The sequence below is a fragment of the Mytilus californianus genome, unplaced genomic scaffold (assembly GCF_021869535.1).
Source record: "Mytilus californianus isolate M0D057914Y unplaced genomic scaffold, xbMytCali1.0.p SCAF_2, whole genome shotgun sequence".
In the NCBI taxonomy this organism is placed as follows: domain Eukaryota; kingdom Metazoa; phylum Mollusca; class Bivalvia; order Mytilida; family Mytilidae; genus Mytilus; species Mytilus californianus.
In genome coordinates, this window is record NW_026262668.1 from 94,109,496 (window position 1) to 94,128,148 (window position 18,653).

An 18,653-nucleotide genomic window follows, 5' to 3' on the forward strand; every position below is an offset into this window, starting at 1 on the left:
TCCAATTAAGAGAGATTAAAAGACACACAATATGAATATGGAATACAATGAACTAAACAAATTCAGATCTTTATGATAAACAATTTAGATTCAGAATGTTGAATATTAAAGAATGTTTACTAATAGCCTAAACATTTTTACAGTCAAATACATACAGAATTTGAGGAAACCTGATGTACTTATAAAAAGTATTTGAAACATTTAAGTGGTATTTGAAGTTCAAAACGGAATCGATTATGTTCCAAAAAATTCTAAACCGCAATGCTATAAACAAATGTACTTTTAATCTTAAGCAACTAATTTATTGCAAAAAAAGAAAAACTTGAAGGAAATTTACTTCCTTGTTTGCTCGTTTTATTTAAATATGTTCATAAACCGCTCATAAAAGGCTGGATGTGAATTATCAACTTATTTATTTACAGTAGGTGGACAAATTTCATATTTTTATGAAAAATATGTGGTATAAATATAAGAAATTGTAGAAAATATTCATCAAGTATTTTTACAGCGGATGACCTTGAGGGCATTCCGGTGTTATGTTGCCGCAGACATTTTTACCCACGTGACTTGCGTTTTTGACTGATAACCGAACATATTTCTTATAAATACGCGGATATTATCGAGTGCAAAATAAATTCCTTATCGCTTGTTATAATAAAATTGAGAATGGAAATGGGGAATATGTCAAAGAGACAACAACCCGGCCAAAGAGCAGATACCAGCCGAAGGCCACCAATGGGTCTTCAACGCAGCGAGAAAATCCCTCACCCGGAGGTGGTCCTCAGCTGGCCCCTAAATAAAAATGTGTACTAATTCAGTGAAAATTAACGTCATACTAAACTCCAAAACATATAAATGAACTTAAATTAAAAAAAACATACAAGACTAACAAAGGCCAGAGGCCCCCCTCCACATACCTCTAGCCAATGAAAATACACACAGCGATTCATTTTTTCAATGAATACTCATGAAAATATTTTTTAAGAACATAGATAAATAATATGAAAATGTTTTGTCGTGAGAAATATATATATACAAGTAAAAAAATCATTAATATCTATTAACACGTACCGACAAATTGTGTTTGCGGATGAATATCTCTTATCGCTTGATATATATTAATTTCATCAATTTCATCAATATATATTCTTTAGCGGGAGAAATATGAATGCCTACTAAACAGGTCAGGAATAACCATTAATTGGTGGATAATAGCTCAATTCAGGTATAATCCACCTTTTGCCATATAGTGAGATAGACCAAATGAGGTATATTGCAGTTTTTATCACAGAATTTTTTAAAAAACATATTCGAGCATTTTATTTTGCATATACCATATTAAGCTTTGATGAGTTCTCACTGGTGACATGTAACTGCTTCTGAATTCCTGTGCTGTGTTTTATAAAAAATGTGGATTATACCTCGGTTGAGGTATAATCCACTAATTGATGGACATTGACGACTGGTTTCCCTAAGCATGTTAAGTCTACATCAGTTCCAACTTTAAGATTTGTTAGCCGAAATGGACAGGAAGAGACTGCAGAACAAAAATAAGATTTAGTAGATGAAAACTAAGAATTTATAAGTAGGAAAAGGAGGGTCATATTTATTCAGGGTTTCCCATACAAAATGCAGCATGAAGTGTCAGAATCAATTACATGTCATCACTAAGTGTTCATCAAAGCTTGTTATGGTAAATGCAAACATATGCTTTTATATCTCTTAAATTTTTTTGGGGATAAAAACTGCATTATACCTCAATTGGTTTATCTTATTATATATCAAATGGTGGATTATACCTGAATTGAGGCATAATCCACCAAATAATGGTTATTCCTGACCTTCTAAAATCAAACCTATTAGAAAAACGAATTATTACAGAAGAGTGTCCACCATGCACTTGCACTGCACTATCATTAGAATAGTAGAATAGAATGATGGTATAAATGGATGAAAATTTGCCGGTAGAGTTATTAAGACGATCTGCTATATATATAACTGTTGTCCAAATATTGATATAATATATAACAACAAACCAGATTATACTGATAACAAATGATTGTCCCATGATTATATCACTACAATATAATAATTATCACTGAATTACGGTGAGGTTGAATTCTCTGTCATCTATTCATCATCCACACGGGAACTTGTCTCAGAAAAAAAATCTATGTACCTTAACCTAACTTTCAGGTATAGAGATTTTTTTTTTAGACAAGTGCCTGTGACTATCCACCAGAACTTGCGGTCATCCGATATTCAGTACTTCAGTACTTTGATTTTGATTTATCACATTGAGGAGCAAATTCGAGAGAATCCAGTTTCCCGGTCAAAATAGTAGTTACTAAATAACTGTATATAATGTACTACATCTCCAAACAAACAACAGTATATATTGACTGCATTAAACGGACCATTTTCATATTTCCGATTTTTGACTCCGTTTCTATAATTTTTCGACAGGTTACCTACTCTCTGGTAGGACGTCCTGGTACTCGATCAATTACGAGCTGTTTAAAGAAGTATAAAATCAAATATATAATTGGTGCAATTTGGAGGAAAGTTTACTGTTTTCTGATGATTCAGTCATGTATAGAAAGCATTAAACAGTTAACTTTCCCTCAAAATTGTACCGATTAAAAGCTTGAATTTACTTATTTGCGTTGCTCTTGCCTGACCGAATACCAGGATGTCCTACCACAGAGAAAGTAACCTGTCGAAAAAATATAATTCCGGAGTCAAAAGTTGGTAATATGAAAATGGTCTACTTTATTCATAAGTAAATACGGCGGGTGGTGGTCGGGTGAGCGGCTTCCAACAGTTTCCGTGCAATAACTTGTGAACCCTTCGACCAAAGGTTTTCAAATTAAAATATATTGTTATATTTTAATACAAAATGGAGGTCAAGTTCAATATTGCGGATTTTTACCTTTACCGTTTAGTAGTTATTTCCTTGATCTATTGGAAAACAGCACTTTATGTTTTTTTCCGTGCAGATTACTTATAAATTACTTGACCAATACGTTTGAAATTTTAAAATGTTTGTTACAGATAAACACAAGAGGCTCTAAAGAGTCTGTGTCGCTCACCTAGGTTTATGTGCATAATCAACAATGGACTAGCTCCAACATTGTAGACAAGAATTCATGACAAAAATTTCTTTTTTGTTGATTTTGTATTGCTGATCATTTTTTCTGTTTAGCTTCTCTCTATCTTCTTTAGTTTTTGCTCAAAACACAAAGTATCATTCATATAAACAAAAACTTCTGGAGACCCTAAGATCTATAAAGGCAGGATTTAATTTAGAAATTAAAGATCATATTTCAATGAATACCAAAAACTTCCTTCGGTATCAAGTCTTAGATGTATGATTTTATGATGAGTTGCTGTCGCCTTTGAACTAGCCGGCAGTAACTGCGATTACTCTCAGATCTTGCCTTTTTTGTTGAGGTAATGTATGAATACCCTGCCACGCCCGTCTGTGTTTTTGCTAGATGTTTTTTCTGTATTATATCGATCTGATGAATAATGCTCTTTTCAACTGATTTTTATTGATAGTTCTTATGTTGTACAGTTACACCAATATCCCATGTAAGGGAAAGGCGATGGCGCCAGCAAACTGTTTAAACCCCGCCACATTCCGTATGTGACTGTCCTAAGTCAGGAGACTGTAATTCAGTGGTTGTCGTTTGTTTCTGTATATCATATTTGGTTTTTTTCATTGTTTTGGACGTAAACCAGGCCGTTATTTTTCTCTTTTTGAATTGTTTTACATTTGTCATTTCGGAGCCTTTTATATCTGACTATGCGGTATAGGTCTTGCTCTTTGTTGAAGGCCTTTCGGTCACCTATAATTGTGAACTTCTATGTCATTTGGTCTCTGGTGGAGAGTTTTCTTATAGACAATCATACCTCATCTTCTTATTTTTATAATTACATGTTATTATATTTGAAACTGACCATTCTAATTTAGATCTATCAATCTATCTATTTTAGATTTAATGACATCAACTATGAGTGTCAGCCCCGGACAAAGTATTGTTTCATCAACAACTAACAGTGCAGCTTTCTTTACGACACAAAAAGCTACAAGTGTTGCTTCTACAGAAGGTATAAATAAGTTTCAATATAAGATATTCCAATAATAAAATTCTACTTCTATTATTTTGCTGATGAAAAATACAATTTCGAAGTGTGAGATGCATTTGAGCCTGTGTTTTTATTGTTTTTTATCACATAGCTATATATGGTCCATAAATTTGTCATATTTTGATGCAGATTAATATACTTGTATATATATATATAGATTCTACCACTGCATCGAGTGTGATACGATATTTATCAACTCGGAGACAGTTAAATTTTCAAATTTAAAACGCGAGGCTCGCCGAGCGTTTTAAATATTTAAGATTTAACTGTCGAGAGTGGATAAATACCGTATTACACGAGATTTGGTGGTGGAATCTGTTTCTCTAATGATTTTTAAACAATACGCAGGCAAATTTATTCCTTCTTTTCGACTGATCTGCAAAAAGATGTGTTCTTTCTATGTGACGTCATCAGGCATGGTCGCCTTTTTTCATGCCGTCACAATAGGAAATTCAGAGGAAAGCAAGAAAATTCGACGTCATAATAGGATTTTAACCAATGAAGAACTGAGATCAAACGAACCACACATTGATTAAATTTTTTTTATACAATGGGTGCAGAACCCTAGGGATAAATTGACGAAGAATTAGAGAAAACGTTTTATTGTATCACTTATATGTATTTGACCTTGACCATAAACTTGAAAATGCAGTCATTGATATTTTTTACGAGTAAGCTTGTCTGTGCCAGATATAGTTATCCATCAGACTTGATGTATTATATTTGGCATGTTTGTCAATATCCAAGCCAGCGTATCGTGTACAGTTATAACACACATGTAATCTTGACCTTTCACTTCAATGTACCTTATTTTTTTGGAACTCATGTCTTCTGAGGTGTATTTCCTCTTTTCAAATTATGAGCGCATCTGAGTCACATATTTAAAATGCGCCTTCTTTTTGTTGTTTGATTATTTGATTAATTATGCTGCTAAGGGTCATTAAATATTTTGAATTTCTCCTTTTTTCCCCCTAGAAATTATTGGTTTTTATTTTCATTTAATAGGAGTGGAAAAGACGTATATAGAGAGAATAGATTTGCGCCTTGATTTCGAAGTCACAGTGGATTTGACAGATACAACAACTGCAACATACAAAAAACTGTTCCAAGATACCTTCACAGGGGTATATTTATTTATGATGTATACCTTTATTTAGAGCACATGACCGAAGGAATGATATTACATAGTGTGTCCTCTGTTGTCGTTCATCAGTAAACCGTTTAACAAAAATCGTCTCTGAAGGCAAATTGACAACAAACTTGTTTTTAGGTGCTTTCTTTCAAATTTGTTTCTAGTGTGTCCCTCGAATTTACCAACATGGCTACTGTTACTATCAAAACGTTCGGGTTCGTACTAGGAATAAAATATTTCAAAGAATATATGAATAAGAAAAGTCATGAGGTATCTTTTTAAAACCTGGTTTAACCAACAAGTGTCTTGTACTTCCCCTTTTTAAATTTACCTTGGAGTTCGGCATTTTTGTTATACTTTTTAAAACTGACTTTTATTAGTGACGGACAATAGCACATAGTCATAAATTTCTTAAAACATGTGAAAACCTATACAAAACGACACTTTTCTTACAAAATTGTCAAAACCGTTTAAAACAATTGTGTTTTGAAAAGTACGTTCGAATTCTATGCGATTGTCATACAAATGAGAGGTTTAACAGGTTTAGTCAACCATTTTCTACATAAGGAAATGCCTGTACGAAATCAGGAATATGACAGTTGTTTTCAATTGGTTTTTATGTTTTTGAGTTTTTGAATTTGCCAATTTATAAAGGACTTTCCGCTGGAGTTCGGTATTTTTGCTATTTTACAATGTATTCGAATCCTTAAAAAATCAAACGTAAATGCAATTATAGATCGCATTTGAACCAATATGAACATTTTTGTTTACTCAATTAAACCTAGACGGTAATCGAAAAAGCCCCGACTGTTCTTGAAAAACCCAGACATATAAATTAATGCATTCTAAAATTGCACAATTACAAGTTTTTTTGTAAGTGTCTGTAAATGTAAGCAATTACAGATTACATGAAGGCATTTCCTTTGATTTTTACATTCTTAGGTGCATTAATAGGGGTTTATTCTATATTATTGATTAAAAGCATTTTAACGGTAGATCTAACTTTCATTAAAACTGAAAATAATGGAAAGTTAGTTATAACTTCCTATCACAAATGCTAACCATCAATATTTTTTTCAAGCTCTGGTTTCATATCTTACTAAAAGACAAATCTGTTGGTCTACAATTCAATTAAAATGTATTTGCTGACCGATGTGTTATAAAAGATATATAAAAAAAATTATATATCTGTCATTTAATTTCCGCTGTGACCCAAACTTTTGTTATCAAAATCAGAAGGGGGTAACTCAACCCATGTCACATTTTCAACCTTATGTAAAAATCTTAACAATAACTCAATATGTTTGTTCGGAAACGAAAGTTATTCCGAAATTTTAGTCTTTTCATACCTTCTTTTGACCTTTTGACCAAAATCCTATTCTTAGAAAGTGGCATTTCCATGCTTAGTTTGGTGTAGACTGTTTGTATAGTTTAATGGGTACCTAAATAACTCGAGATCGAGAGAGAGAGAGAGAGAGAGAGAGAGAGAGAGAGCATTTACCTCATCTTTAGCATTATGTTTACATATTTCTTAGAAAAAAATGTTCATTTAATTTGTAGATAAATACTCAATGCAAATACATTTTTCTTTTTCAGTTGTTTGAGTATTATTCTCACTCATCTATCAAGGACGCTTTTATAAATATCACGTTGTTCTCAATTGCGTAAGTATCTTAGTCCAAATTTGTCAATCAAGTTGTAACAATTGGGGATACCAATGTTATCTTGGCAAAGCAGAGCTATCAGTATTATCTCGCACTCACATTTTTGCATGAGTTTGTAATACTTTTGGTAATAGTGCCAGGGGGAAGCATATGTAAACATGTTGTGTAATCCTGTGGACAGATCATCCAATGCCAATGCTTGTGGGTGATTTATCCATCAGCAAAATACAACTGCTTTCCTGTTCTCGTTTGTTGAAAAGAGAACTATGGTTGGATGCCCCCAAATTTGAAAAAAAATGTTGCATAACTGAATTGTCCAATGTCTACTTTGTCGCATGGATTTTTATCCGACTCAATTGATCTGCTGACACATTGTGTACTCCGGCAATATGTGCTGCTGTCAGATAAATATTGTTTTATAAAGCAAACATCCATAGATCCCAAGTCCTTTGACAAAGCTGAGGAGAGCGACCCCCTTGCTTGTTTATGTATTGAACTACTATAACATTGTCTGACCGAATCAAATAGAATGGAGAATGGAAACGGTAAATATGTCAAAGAGACAACAACCCAGCCGAAGAACAAAAACAGCCCAGTTTGACGAACCAAAACTTGTTCGTTTTTCAAAAATGTCTGTAATTTCTGTTTTTTTCAGAAAACTGCTCCCTATTCTCGATTGTTTATATATAAAAGATTTTGTTCCTCTGTCCCTGAACTGTTCGATTGTTAATGTAACAACCTGAGACGGTAACACCAAACCTTGATCTAATTTGAACACTGCTCCCAAATAAGAAATTGTCTGATTTTGTTCTAAACTCGATATTTCTTTCTTTTTTTTATTTATTAAAAATCCTAGTCGAACACGGAGATTCAGTATTATTTCTTAGAGAAACTTATGTGTGTTAAATACCTGTGATATGAACGTTTAACCTGTGTAATACACACATGTAGTCCTCAAGGAAGAGCACAAAGATTAAACACACGTCGTAGAAAATTGACTGTGTATTATAAAAAGATACCCGACTATTTTTCAGTAAGAAGACCATATTGAGTGCAAATAATAATATCTAGGGGATTGTATCATGTTACTCATTATATTTCACTTACTGTGATACATGTTATTGACAAATAAAGAAAAATAAAGATTGGATTGGTACAACTAGCAGGTACCTTTTACAAAAACGATATATCCATGATAAAGACATGTCTTATTTGGTATTATTTCAGAGACGTCATGTGTTTGTGACAAATAATTAATTTTTTAAATAAAATTTAACAGGAAAGGCAGTCTTATTGCTAATCATGACGTTATTACTAGCACAGAATCGAAAGAAGACATCACGATGATATTGGATGCGATGAAACAGAAGCATCTTTTAAAGATCGGAAATCAAACTGTTAAAGCTTTGTCTTTCAATGTGATTGACGGTAAGACTTCTCAATGTTCATTGAGTGGAAAGGTTTATTTTAATGTCGTATTTTGTTAAAGTAAACTTTGTATTTATATGTTAAATATACGGTTATTAACAGTGCATTATATTATATGAAAATTACCCTAAGAGCTCTAAAAGTTACTATTATTTCACAGATACGAGTATTTACATTAAAACATGAATGCCGAGGATAAATCTAACATATAAGAAGTAATCACTAAAAAAGATAAAAAAAGGAAATATTTACATTTATCAATTTAAAAAAAATCTGATTCTAAAAGAGAGGCGAAAGATACCAAAGGTATATTCAAACTCATAAGTTGGAAATAAACTGACAACGCCATGACAAAAAAAGAAAAAGACCAAAAGACACACAACAGCATACAAAACACATAGAAAACTAAAGACTGAGCAACATGAACCCCATCAAATCCCGGGGGTGATCTCAGGTGCTCCGGAAGGGTAAGCAGATCCTGCTCCACATGTGGCACCCGTCGTGTTGCTCATGTAAGTACAAACATGTAACCGATTTAAGTTAACATCAAACTAAGCAATGCCCAATAAAAGTAGTTCTGCTTATTGTGATGAAATGAAGTTAAGATGAGTTTTTGTATACCAATTCATCATAGATATACCAGGATTAAAATTGTGTACGCCAGACGCGCGTTTCGTCTACAAAAGACTCATCAGTGACGCTCGAATAAAAGAAGTTAAAAGGGCCAAATAAAGTACGAAGAGTTTTGAGGACCCGAAATTCCGAAAGGTTTTCTCAAATACAGCTAAGGTAATCTATTCCTGGGATAGAAAATTCTTAGCATATACAGGCTATTAAGCCGCAATTTTTTTTATTCATATAGAAGGGATTGATCCATTGTGCTTCATGAATTTTACTCTGACCAAGTTAAGGACAAACTATTGAAAAAAAAACACACTTGTATGTATTCAGCAAACTAGGTGCTTGGGCTGCATGATAAAATTTAGGAATTTGAACAAAAATGTAAAAATAGTTTTCTAAACCGTCTAAGGTCGTCGAACTTCAATTCCTTTAACGAAATATATGTAAAAATAAGGAGATGTGGTATGATTGCCAATGAGACAACTATCCATCAAATTTGAAATGAAGCGGATGTGAGCAATTATAGGCAAACGTACGGCCTGCAACATATAGTCGACTATAAAAGGCTCCGACATGAAAAATATGAAACAATTCAATTGAGAAAACTAACGGCCTAGTTTATAACAAAACAATTTACGAAAAATAAATGTGAAAGAATGAACAAACGACAACCACTGAACTACAGGCTCCTGACATGGGACAGGCACATAAATAATGTGGCGGAGTTAAACATGTTTGTGAGGGCTCAACCCTTCCCCTAACCTGGGACAGTGGTGTTACAGTACAACATAGGAACAAACTATAAAAATCAGTTGAAAAGGGCTTAATTAATAAGATCGATACAAAGCCGAAAAAACATCCAACACAGACCGGACGTGGCAGGGTATTTATACACTCCTGACAACAAAAAAGACACAAAGTACTGATCTAAGAGTAGATCTTATATATAGTACTCGCAATTACTGACAGCTAGTTCAAAGCCAATAACAACTAATAAAAAAATCATGTATCTTAGACTCAAATATCAATCAGTACACATCCAATATCCAATGAATTAAGTGTAAAGACGTCATTAACAGTGAAAGAAAAACCTAACCTTGTGCAATGCCAAAATAAAGGTATCGACAGATCGTAGTACCGTAAAAGCGCATATGTGTATAACAATACTATTTAGTATTGTTTTAATTTACTGATATCAAAGTCAATATTTATACCAATGAAAACAATATTCAAAGACCTCGTTACAGTGTTGAATAGGTAACTTTTTAGAATAAGTTTATTTAAAGGATTGATAAGTTTACCCGGATCGTATCTAAATTTCTGTGCTCGGTAAACAACATCATCATAAAAATTAAGACGTGCTATTCCGTTTGATATAAGTTTTCTACAGGTACAGAAAAACTTGCAAAACAAATTTTTGTATCTATGGAAGAATTAGATAAAGATTTTAAGTAATTTATGTTAATATTTTTATTTTTCATTTAGATTCAACAGAAAGCGGTACATCAAAATTGTCAAAACTTTGGATAGCTGTTATAAGTGCATGTTCAGCGGTGTTTGGATTTATAGTTATAGTAACCACTGTACACCTAATACGGAAACAAATGATCAAACATAAACCTGAGCAAAACCTTGGTAAGTGTAAAACAAATGTTTGCTATGGTAATTTATATGTTTAGCATATGTCGGATTTTTTTAAAGATCCATAATCGACTCCGGAATTTAAACATTAAAGAAAGTCTTGAAGTTAAACAATGCACGATGTTAGATCAATTTCACTATTTCAAGTCTGTTGAAACTTTCCTTAAATTCCAAAAGTGCATACCTCTTTTGTTATAAACAATGTATTTTATTTATAAATAAATTAATTATAAAAGCATGTTTTCTGCCCTTTTGTCCATCTTCATACTTTATGGTTTCGTAGAGATTGATGGGTTGGCAGATTGGTGTTCAGCGTCAAACAAATGTTACATTAATATTGCATTTAAGGGCGAGAACATGCGGGTGTGATATAATTAAAAGCACTGCTGATTGCTAGACCGATACGCTGAGCAGGATTTTTCAACATACAAGTTCACTATGATGAGTTCGCAAGAGGACATATCACCCTTCATGCACATATGTTTCTGACTCCAGCAGAACTATTCTTTGCTCCTATTTCTAAATGCTTCCCGCTTGGCGGAGAAGCAGTAAATGGCTTTCGTCAGACAGGGAATCGAAACCACAACTTCCACATTCGAAGCAAGCACACTACCACAATACCACTTGGGTATCAGCTTCATAAAGATGGGTTCGTTATAGTCTTTTTGTCTATTTTTAGAAGTTCAAGAGGATTCACAAAGGCTGATGGACATGACGACTATCCGAATGTATAGGCCAAAGCTGCTTACCGAATTGAGCCACTATGAAAATCCAGCATTTGTACCTACAAAGTGTTGAAATGTGTACATGGACATATATTATTTTAATATGAACACTGTATTTAAGCTCGTATTGCATTTAACATGTAGCTTTAGCTCACCTGGCACAAAGTACCAGTGTGTGCTTTCCAATCACTTTGTGTTCGTCGTCTGTTAATTTTTACAAAAAAATTCTTCTCTAAAACTGCTATTTTAGCCTACCTTAACCACTATCATCATTGGGGAATTTTGTTTAAAAAATATGTCCGGTGATCCCGTTTCCCTCTAACATGGCCGACATGGCTAAAACTTTAAAGTGAAAACTCGCGAATTTTGACTAACCATTTAAATATTTCCATTCAATAGTTAAAAATTCATATGGTAAAGCAGAAACATATATATGTCTCTAGGTAAAGGCAGTTTTTTTTGTTGTTTTTTTTTCGAGTTTTGATATCAATTGATAGTTTTTGAGAAGAAATTCATTTTATTTTGTAGAAAAAATATCCGACGGCTATTTTAAACAAAGATACATAACACTGATATTGTTTTGACAACAAATCTTCGATTTCTGACCTTTTAATTCTAGGTAATATTTCCCCGTTTTGGCTGTAAATCTGTAACATAAAATATTGTCTCCCATGAAATATTGTCCGTCGGACAAAATTTCATATAAATTATTGTCTGCGGACACTATTTCATAATGAAATACTGTCCAAGACAATATTTTACTATGAAATAGTGTCCTTGTCCATGAAATTTTGTCACCTCCTTCTGGACAATATTTCACTATGAAATTCTGTCCATGACTATGGAAAGCCTCAGCTGTCATATATTAGATATTTACAAAACGTTATGCTGAAGCTTAAAATGTAAAGTTAAGACAGCGTGATGTTGAATTGAGTCATCAAAATGCTAAATCTAAATTACAATATGCTAAGTTGAATTTGCACAATGTTGACTTGCAATGACAAGTGCTTTAGTCGTGATAGTATAATGATAAGTCACGATGTTGTGATGATATGCCAAACACACGTAACGTTGGGTTTAAAGTACATGATGTGAAGTTGACGTTGCATGATGTTAGCTTGCAGATGGATACTGCTCAGTCATACAATTCGATAGCTATGATAACAAATAAAATGAATAGCTAAAATGTATGGTGCTGACATGTTATTAATAAATGTTGAGCTGAGAATGTACGATGTTATATCATTGTGATATTACGATAGGTCTATCATGCAATCTGTTGATTCAAAACACCATGATGCACAGTTGAAAGTACATGATGTTAAGTTAAGATAACACGATGCTACACTACTATATTGAAACGAAAGGCTTACCATACAATTTGTTGACTTAAAACAACACGATGCAACGTGTTAAGCTAAGATGCTCACTTGAAACTACACGACGTACAGTTGAAATTTTGTAATGTTGAGTTACGATAGTACGATTTTATATCATTATAATGTCACAATAGGCTTATTATACAATTTGCTCATTTAAAACTACACAACGTACAGTTGAAAGTACGTGATGTTAAGTTAAGATGGCACGTTGTTATATCATTAGAATGTCACGATAGGCTTACCACACGATATGCTCGTTTAAAACTACACGACGTACAGTTGAAAGTACGTGATGTTGAGCTATGATAGCAATATCTTATGTCATAATAATATCACGGTAGGCTTGCCATACAATATGCTTATTTAAAACTACACGACGTACAGTTGAAAGTACGTGTTGTTCAGCTAAGACAGCACGATGTTATATCATTATAATGTCACGATAGGCTTATTATATAATTTGCTCATTTTAAATTACACCACGTACAGCTGAAAGTGCGTGATGTTAAGCTAAGGTAGCACGTTTTCATATCATTAGAATGTCACGATAGGCTTACCACGCGATATGCTCATTTAAAACTACATGATTTTCAGTTGAAACTAGATGATGTTAAGCTAAGATAGCATGTTGTTATATCATTTGAATGTCACGATAGGCTTACCATACAATAAGCTCATTTAAATCTACACAACGTACAGTTGAAAGTATGTGATGTTGAGCTATGATAGCACGATGTTATATCATAATAATATCCCGATAGGCTTGCCATACACTATACTCATTCAAAACTACACGACGTACAGTTGAAAGTACGTGTTGTTGAGCTAAGATAGCACGATGTTATATCATTATGACGTCACGAGAGGCTTATCATACAATGTGTTGACTTGAAACTACACGATGTAAATTTGAAGTAGTTTGGTCTTGACTTGAAACAGTAAAATGTTAAGTTATAAAAACAGAAGGTAAAGTCAAAATAAAACAATGATAGGATGACATATACTTGTGCAGAGTTGAAGATTTTTGGTGTTGACTTCGAATATAGTACAAATATTAGCTCGGTTTATGTTAAATTGAAAGACAATAATGATGCGTAAAACATTACAGAATTATGTGAATTGAAACTGCAATTCTATGGAAAAGAATAAGGGACAAATCCCCAGGCAAAATGATATACAAAGAACGTTTTCCATAAATTCATAAAACAAATGAATTATCCATCGCTATGTATTACACTTGAATACAGTTTTGCCGTATATTTTACATGTTTTGTTTAGATTTTTTTTTTATGATTAAAAACCAGACTTTTTTTATGAACAATATTTAAGAAAATATTTATCTATGTTGTGTGTTAATATATACAACATTATATTGTGCTTATAAGACTTATGATTGTGAGGGTCAAATTTTACTCATATAAAATCACATCTATGAAAGAGTTATCGGAGAACTTGTATTTACCACTCCCGTATTCCCCCGAAATAAAACATAAAAATCTGGAGTCTTAATCTTAAAAAACAAAGATCAACTAATATGACAAATAATAAGGACTGAGAGGGTCAGAGGTATATGAGAATGTGACTCCCCCCCCCCCCCCCCCCCCCCCCCCCCCCCCCCCGGCCTTGTTAGAGGTATCTGAAAATTTGAATTTTCTTTTCCACGAAATCAAACAAAAAGAATTGATAGGTGGAAGAATCCTACTGCATGGGGCCAACCCAAATATAAAGTATGGTAGATTCTGTTGTATACTTTCCGCTTATACATGAAGTCTATATGAAACCTAATGAAATTTGACCTAGAGCCTCCAGTCTAAATCGTCAACTTTAAAAAAAACAAAACAAAAAAAAAACATCATTTACAGCAGTGCCAACCATTTTTCCAGCACCAAGTAAGATAGTGCCCAGGTTTATGTATATATCCACTCGGAGAATATTTCATTTTTTTTTAAATTGGTAAAGTCATTAATGGACAATGACTCCTATAACTTATAATAAGAAGCCAATAGACCAGTTTCACATAAGCGACTTATCAACCCTGCTCTCGAAATCAAATGCGCGTTTTAGTTTAAATCCCGCGATAATTAACGATATCATACGTGACAGGGGGCTAACTTACCCGAATAATTCGGTCGGTATATTCCGCTGATCTACGATTGCTTCATTAACGCAAGTAGGAGAGATCGATTACGGGGAGGGACTGAATCATTCGGGTTAGGGGCTATCCAATTTACCCTTATATTTGGCAGCACAATAATAAATACCGATAATACACATCTCTCTCTTGGTGTGTGCTGGAGGCAGGTAAACAGATGATACCAGTACACAGTATGTTTGTCACGGCGAACGTAGCTATTATGTATTGTACATATACAGGGATTTTAAACGTGTAGAAAGACATGCACATTAGATTTTTGTAACAAATGATGTAGTTTTTTTTTAATTTTTATTATACAGCTGTCATTACTTATATTGATTAACCAGCATGCGTTCATGTATACATTTACTTCCTCATTACATATTGTATTTCAACGCTCTAACATTTTGAGTGTCTCTAAGAACAGGTACTAGTAATTCAATTATATATTCTTTAGAACATGTTTTTGGTTTTATAAATAGAAAATGTGGACATATCCTTCGGACGTAGTACTAGTAAAATCCTTGTTATGTAAAAATTATCTATTTTCTTATTCTGATTAATAATGAATGAATTTACATTAAGATATCATTATCAGTAATTGAATATCCTGCTTTACCATAAAATAAGATCATAATTGCTGAATGACCCCCTCCTGAATTATTAAAATATATCTAGTTGCATTAACCGTAATATCTCAGTGTAAATTATGTACATGTATCTTATACAGAAACAGGGTTTACATTTTTAACATCTGTATTACAAAATGCAGGAAATAATTGTGTACAAAAGTTAAATAAATTTTTCGCGCAGCAAAAAAAGAAAAAGAATGCGTAGCAACTGGGACATTAAATCGTGATTGACAGTATAATATTCCCAGGTAGCAACAGATGACGATGAATATTCAATCCGAAAAAATTCTTCTGTCTTCCGTCAGAATATCATATGGTCGTCCCTTTTTCAGCAACTGTATGTAGAAAAGGGTACGTTTTTATCAATTGTCACCTGGTGGGATTGTACAAGGTAAAACTAGGATTCCACATGGCTAAGGTGTTAATTGACTTCTTAATTGATCAGTGACCTAATATATGGATATGAAGTGACCCCCGCTTATTTTTTCTATGTTATTCTTCCCGCTAAGTGAACGACCTCAGCGGGAATCCAAGCATTTCTTCGTGACAATTAAAGGTACAACGTCAGGCGTCATATTAGATCGTCTGTTACTCTACAACACAACAGTAGTCCGTTTAAAAATCTTTTAATGTGTCATCGTTAATAAAGTTGTCTCGTCAATATATATTTTGATTCAATTGTTGCTCGTGTACATATAAACGCAAACACTTAATCAGGTGATTATTTTTCCAGGTCTGCATGGTCACTGCTTACATCAACCGTAAGCCCCCAGTCGATGAATTCTCGGGAATTATCGCGTGATTTCACAGTTTGGCTAATTAGGTTAGACATGCGCAGTTAAATGTGAAACTGGTGTATTAATGATTTCCGTCACTTATTTTCTTGTCCATAGTGATTTTCTTGGTTCTTTGCAGCTTCTCTCTATCTATATGTGTTTTCAAAGAAAAAGAAAAAAATCAAAAATCTGTTAAAATTGTTAAAGTCCATGAATTATTTTGGTCTTGCTTTGATTAATTTGTAGATATGTTTTTTTTTTTATGTCAACAGTTTCTCTCTCTCTCTCTTATAGTTTTCATGAGTGTGGTCTAAATTAAAATCGGTACATTTTTTTTAATTATTTGCCAAAATGTAGTTTATTCTTTTTTGAAAAAACATAATAAAAAGTTTGGGCCACAGAGCATTTTGCAAGCTATACAGGTTATGCAGTATTGTCAGATTTTTTATAACTATACATGGAAAACTCAATGTTAGAAAAAAACAATAAAAATTGGGATCACGAGACTCGTTTTCTGTCTACAAAACAAAATAGATAAAGTCCCTACACATTTCATCATTAAAGACGAAATATGCCAAAGGGATTTCAAACTCATAAGTCGAAAACAGACTGACAATGCCATGGCAAAAAATTAAAAAAAAATAAAAAACGACAAAAGATAATGTTATCCGAGTTATCTCCCCTATATGGAAAAGTTGAAAAACATATGCAAAAAACGTTCTGTATTCAAAAACAAATAATCGTTTTAATCAGATAAATCATATAATTTTCTTCATCAAAATGAAAAGTACTACTGTAACATATGAATGACATTCCTCTCTCAAAATGTGTATATTTTTTTAGATCTAGACCGATTGTGTTGTGCTATATGAGAATCTAAGGGAGCTACCATGTGATTTTTAGGGAGGAGGGGAGGGCTAGGATGACAAATTTTGTCCTGCCTTTTTTTTTAGTTGTTATCTCTGTCCTGCCTTTTTATTTTTCACTCTATTCGGTCCTGCATTTTTTATTATTAGTTTATTCTGATTTTTTTTACATACATTGTCATCCTGCCTTTTTTTTGCCAAGTTTTCCTGTATTTTTTTAACTCAAAACTCCTGTCCTGCTTTTTTTTAAAATTTCATCCTAGCCCCCCAATAAAAATCAAATGGTAGCTCCCTAAGATTGCGGAAGACACCCGATCTACCCTAAGGGCAATATATCTAATGAGGAAGAAATTTACAATTTCGGTCACGTCGAGTTACTTGTAGATCTCCTTTTGTTGAAAAGGGTTTCTGTTTTCATTTATCTATCTATTATACTGTTCAGGGGGAGGGGAGAATGGAAAAAAAAATACACAAAAATGGACAAAAAGAAGGCGAAAGATACAAAAGGGATAATAAAACTATTAACCAAACTGACAATGTCATGACAAAAACTCATCTGCCGAAATAAACGAGAGAAAAAAAATAAAAAGCCAAACAACAGTATATTAAGCGCAACATATAGAAAATCAAAAACTGAGCAACACGAAACCCTAAAAAAAAGGGGTGATCTCAGGTGCTCCAGAAGGGTAAGCAGATCATGTTTCATATGTGGCACCCGTCACTTGGCGATTCTGCAAATAAAGAAGGAATGTGTTATAATTTTCGAGGAGCTCCCAAAAAACATGAATTACAGGGTGTCAAATCGATGAACGTGCTTAAAGTAGGCTCCTTTTCATAAAAAAGAATTGATGAAAATGTTTTAGTATTTAGTGTACAATGGCAATTATTACATGCATATAAGGACGAGAATATGTAAGTGTGATATGAATATGAATAAATCTTGGCTCTGTACAAGACATATTTTGCTTGCTTAGCTGAATTTTTAACAAACTAGTTGACAAAACGTCTCTGACAATCTATGGAAATCCAAATAGTATCGGTTTTGATTAAGTCCAGATTTTTTGGTTTTATTTCGGGGAAAAGGGGTGTGTTTTACGTACAGTGGCAAATATTACATGCATATCAGGACGAGAACATGTAAGTGTGATGTGAATATGAATAAACCCTGCTTTGTTACAAGACAATATACTTTACTTGCCTAGCCGAATTTTCAACGAACTAGTCGACAATCTATGGAAATCGTAATCGCATCGCTTTTGATTAAGTCCAGATTCTTTTGTTTTATTTCGTGGAAAAGAAAATTCAAATTTTCAGATACCTCTAACAAGATCGGGGGGGGGGGGGGGGGGGGTCACATTCTGAAATAGCTCTGACCCTCTCAGTCCTACGCTAAGCGTAAGATATTTGTCATATCAGTTGATCTTTGTTTTTAAAGATTCCAGATTCTTATGTTCTATTTCGGGGAAAACGGGAGTGGTAAATACAAATTCTCCGATAACT

The 18,653-nt window shown here is 33.3% G+C and overlaps 1 protein-coding gene across 3 annotated transcripts in view; it reads left to right on the forward strand.

Annotated features, from left to right (window-relative positions):
* The window catches only part of LOC127730411 (uncharacterized), an 85,267-nt gene extending 70,729 nt beyond the window's left edge, over positions 1-14,538 (forward strand). For 2 of the 3 annotated variants that reach the window (XM_052238813.1, XM_052238809.1), the window contains 6 exons: positions 4,000-4,113; positions 5,158-5,276; positions 6,881-6,948; positions 8,228-8,376; positions 10,483-10,659; positions 11,318-14,538. In XM_052238813.1, coding sequence (XP_052094773.1) covers positions 4,000-4,113; positions 5,158-5,276; positions 6,881-6,948; positions 8,228-8,376; positions 10,483-10,659; positions 11,318-11,436 — 746 coding nt within the window. In that variant the 3' untranslated portion in view covers positions 11,437-14,538. The remainder of the gene's footprint in view (positions 1-3,999; positions 4,114-5,157; positions 5,277-6,880; positions 6,949-8,227; positions 8,377-10,482; positions 10,660-11,317) is intronic. The other variant, XM_052238810.1, reaches the window with a different exon arrangement.
* Positions 14,539-18,653: the final 4,115 nt, after the last annotated feature.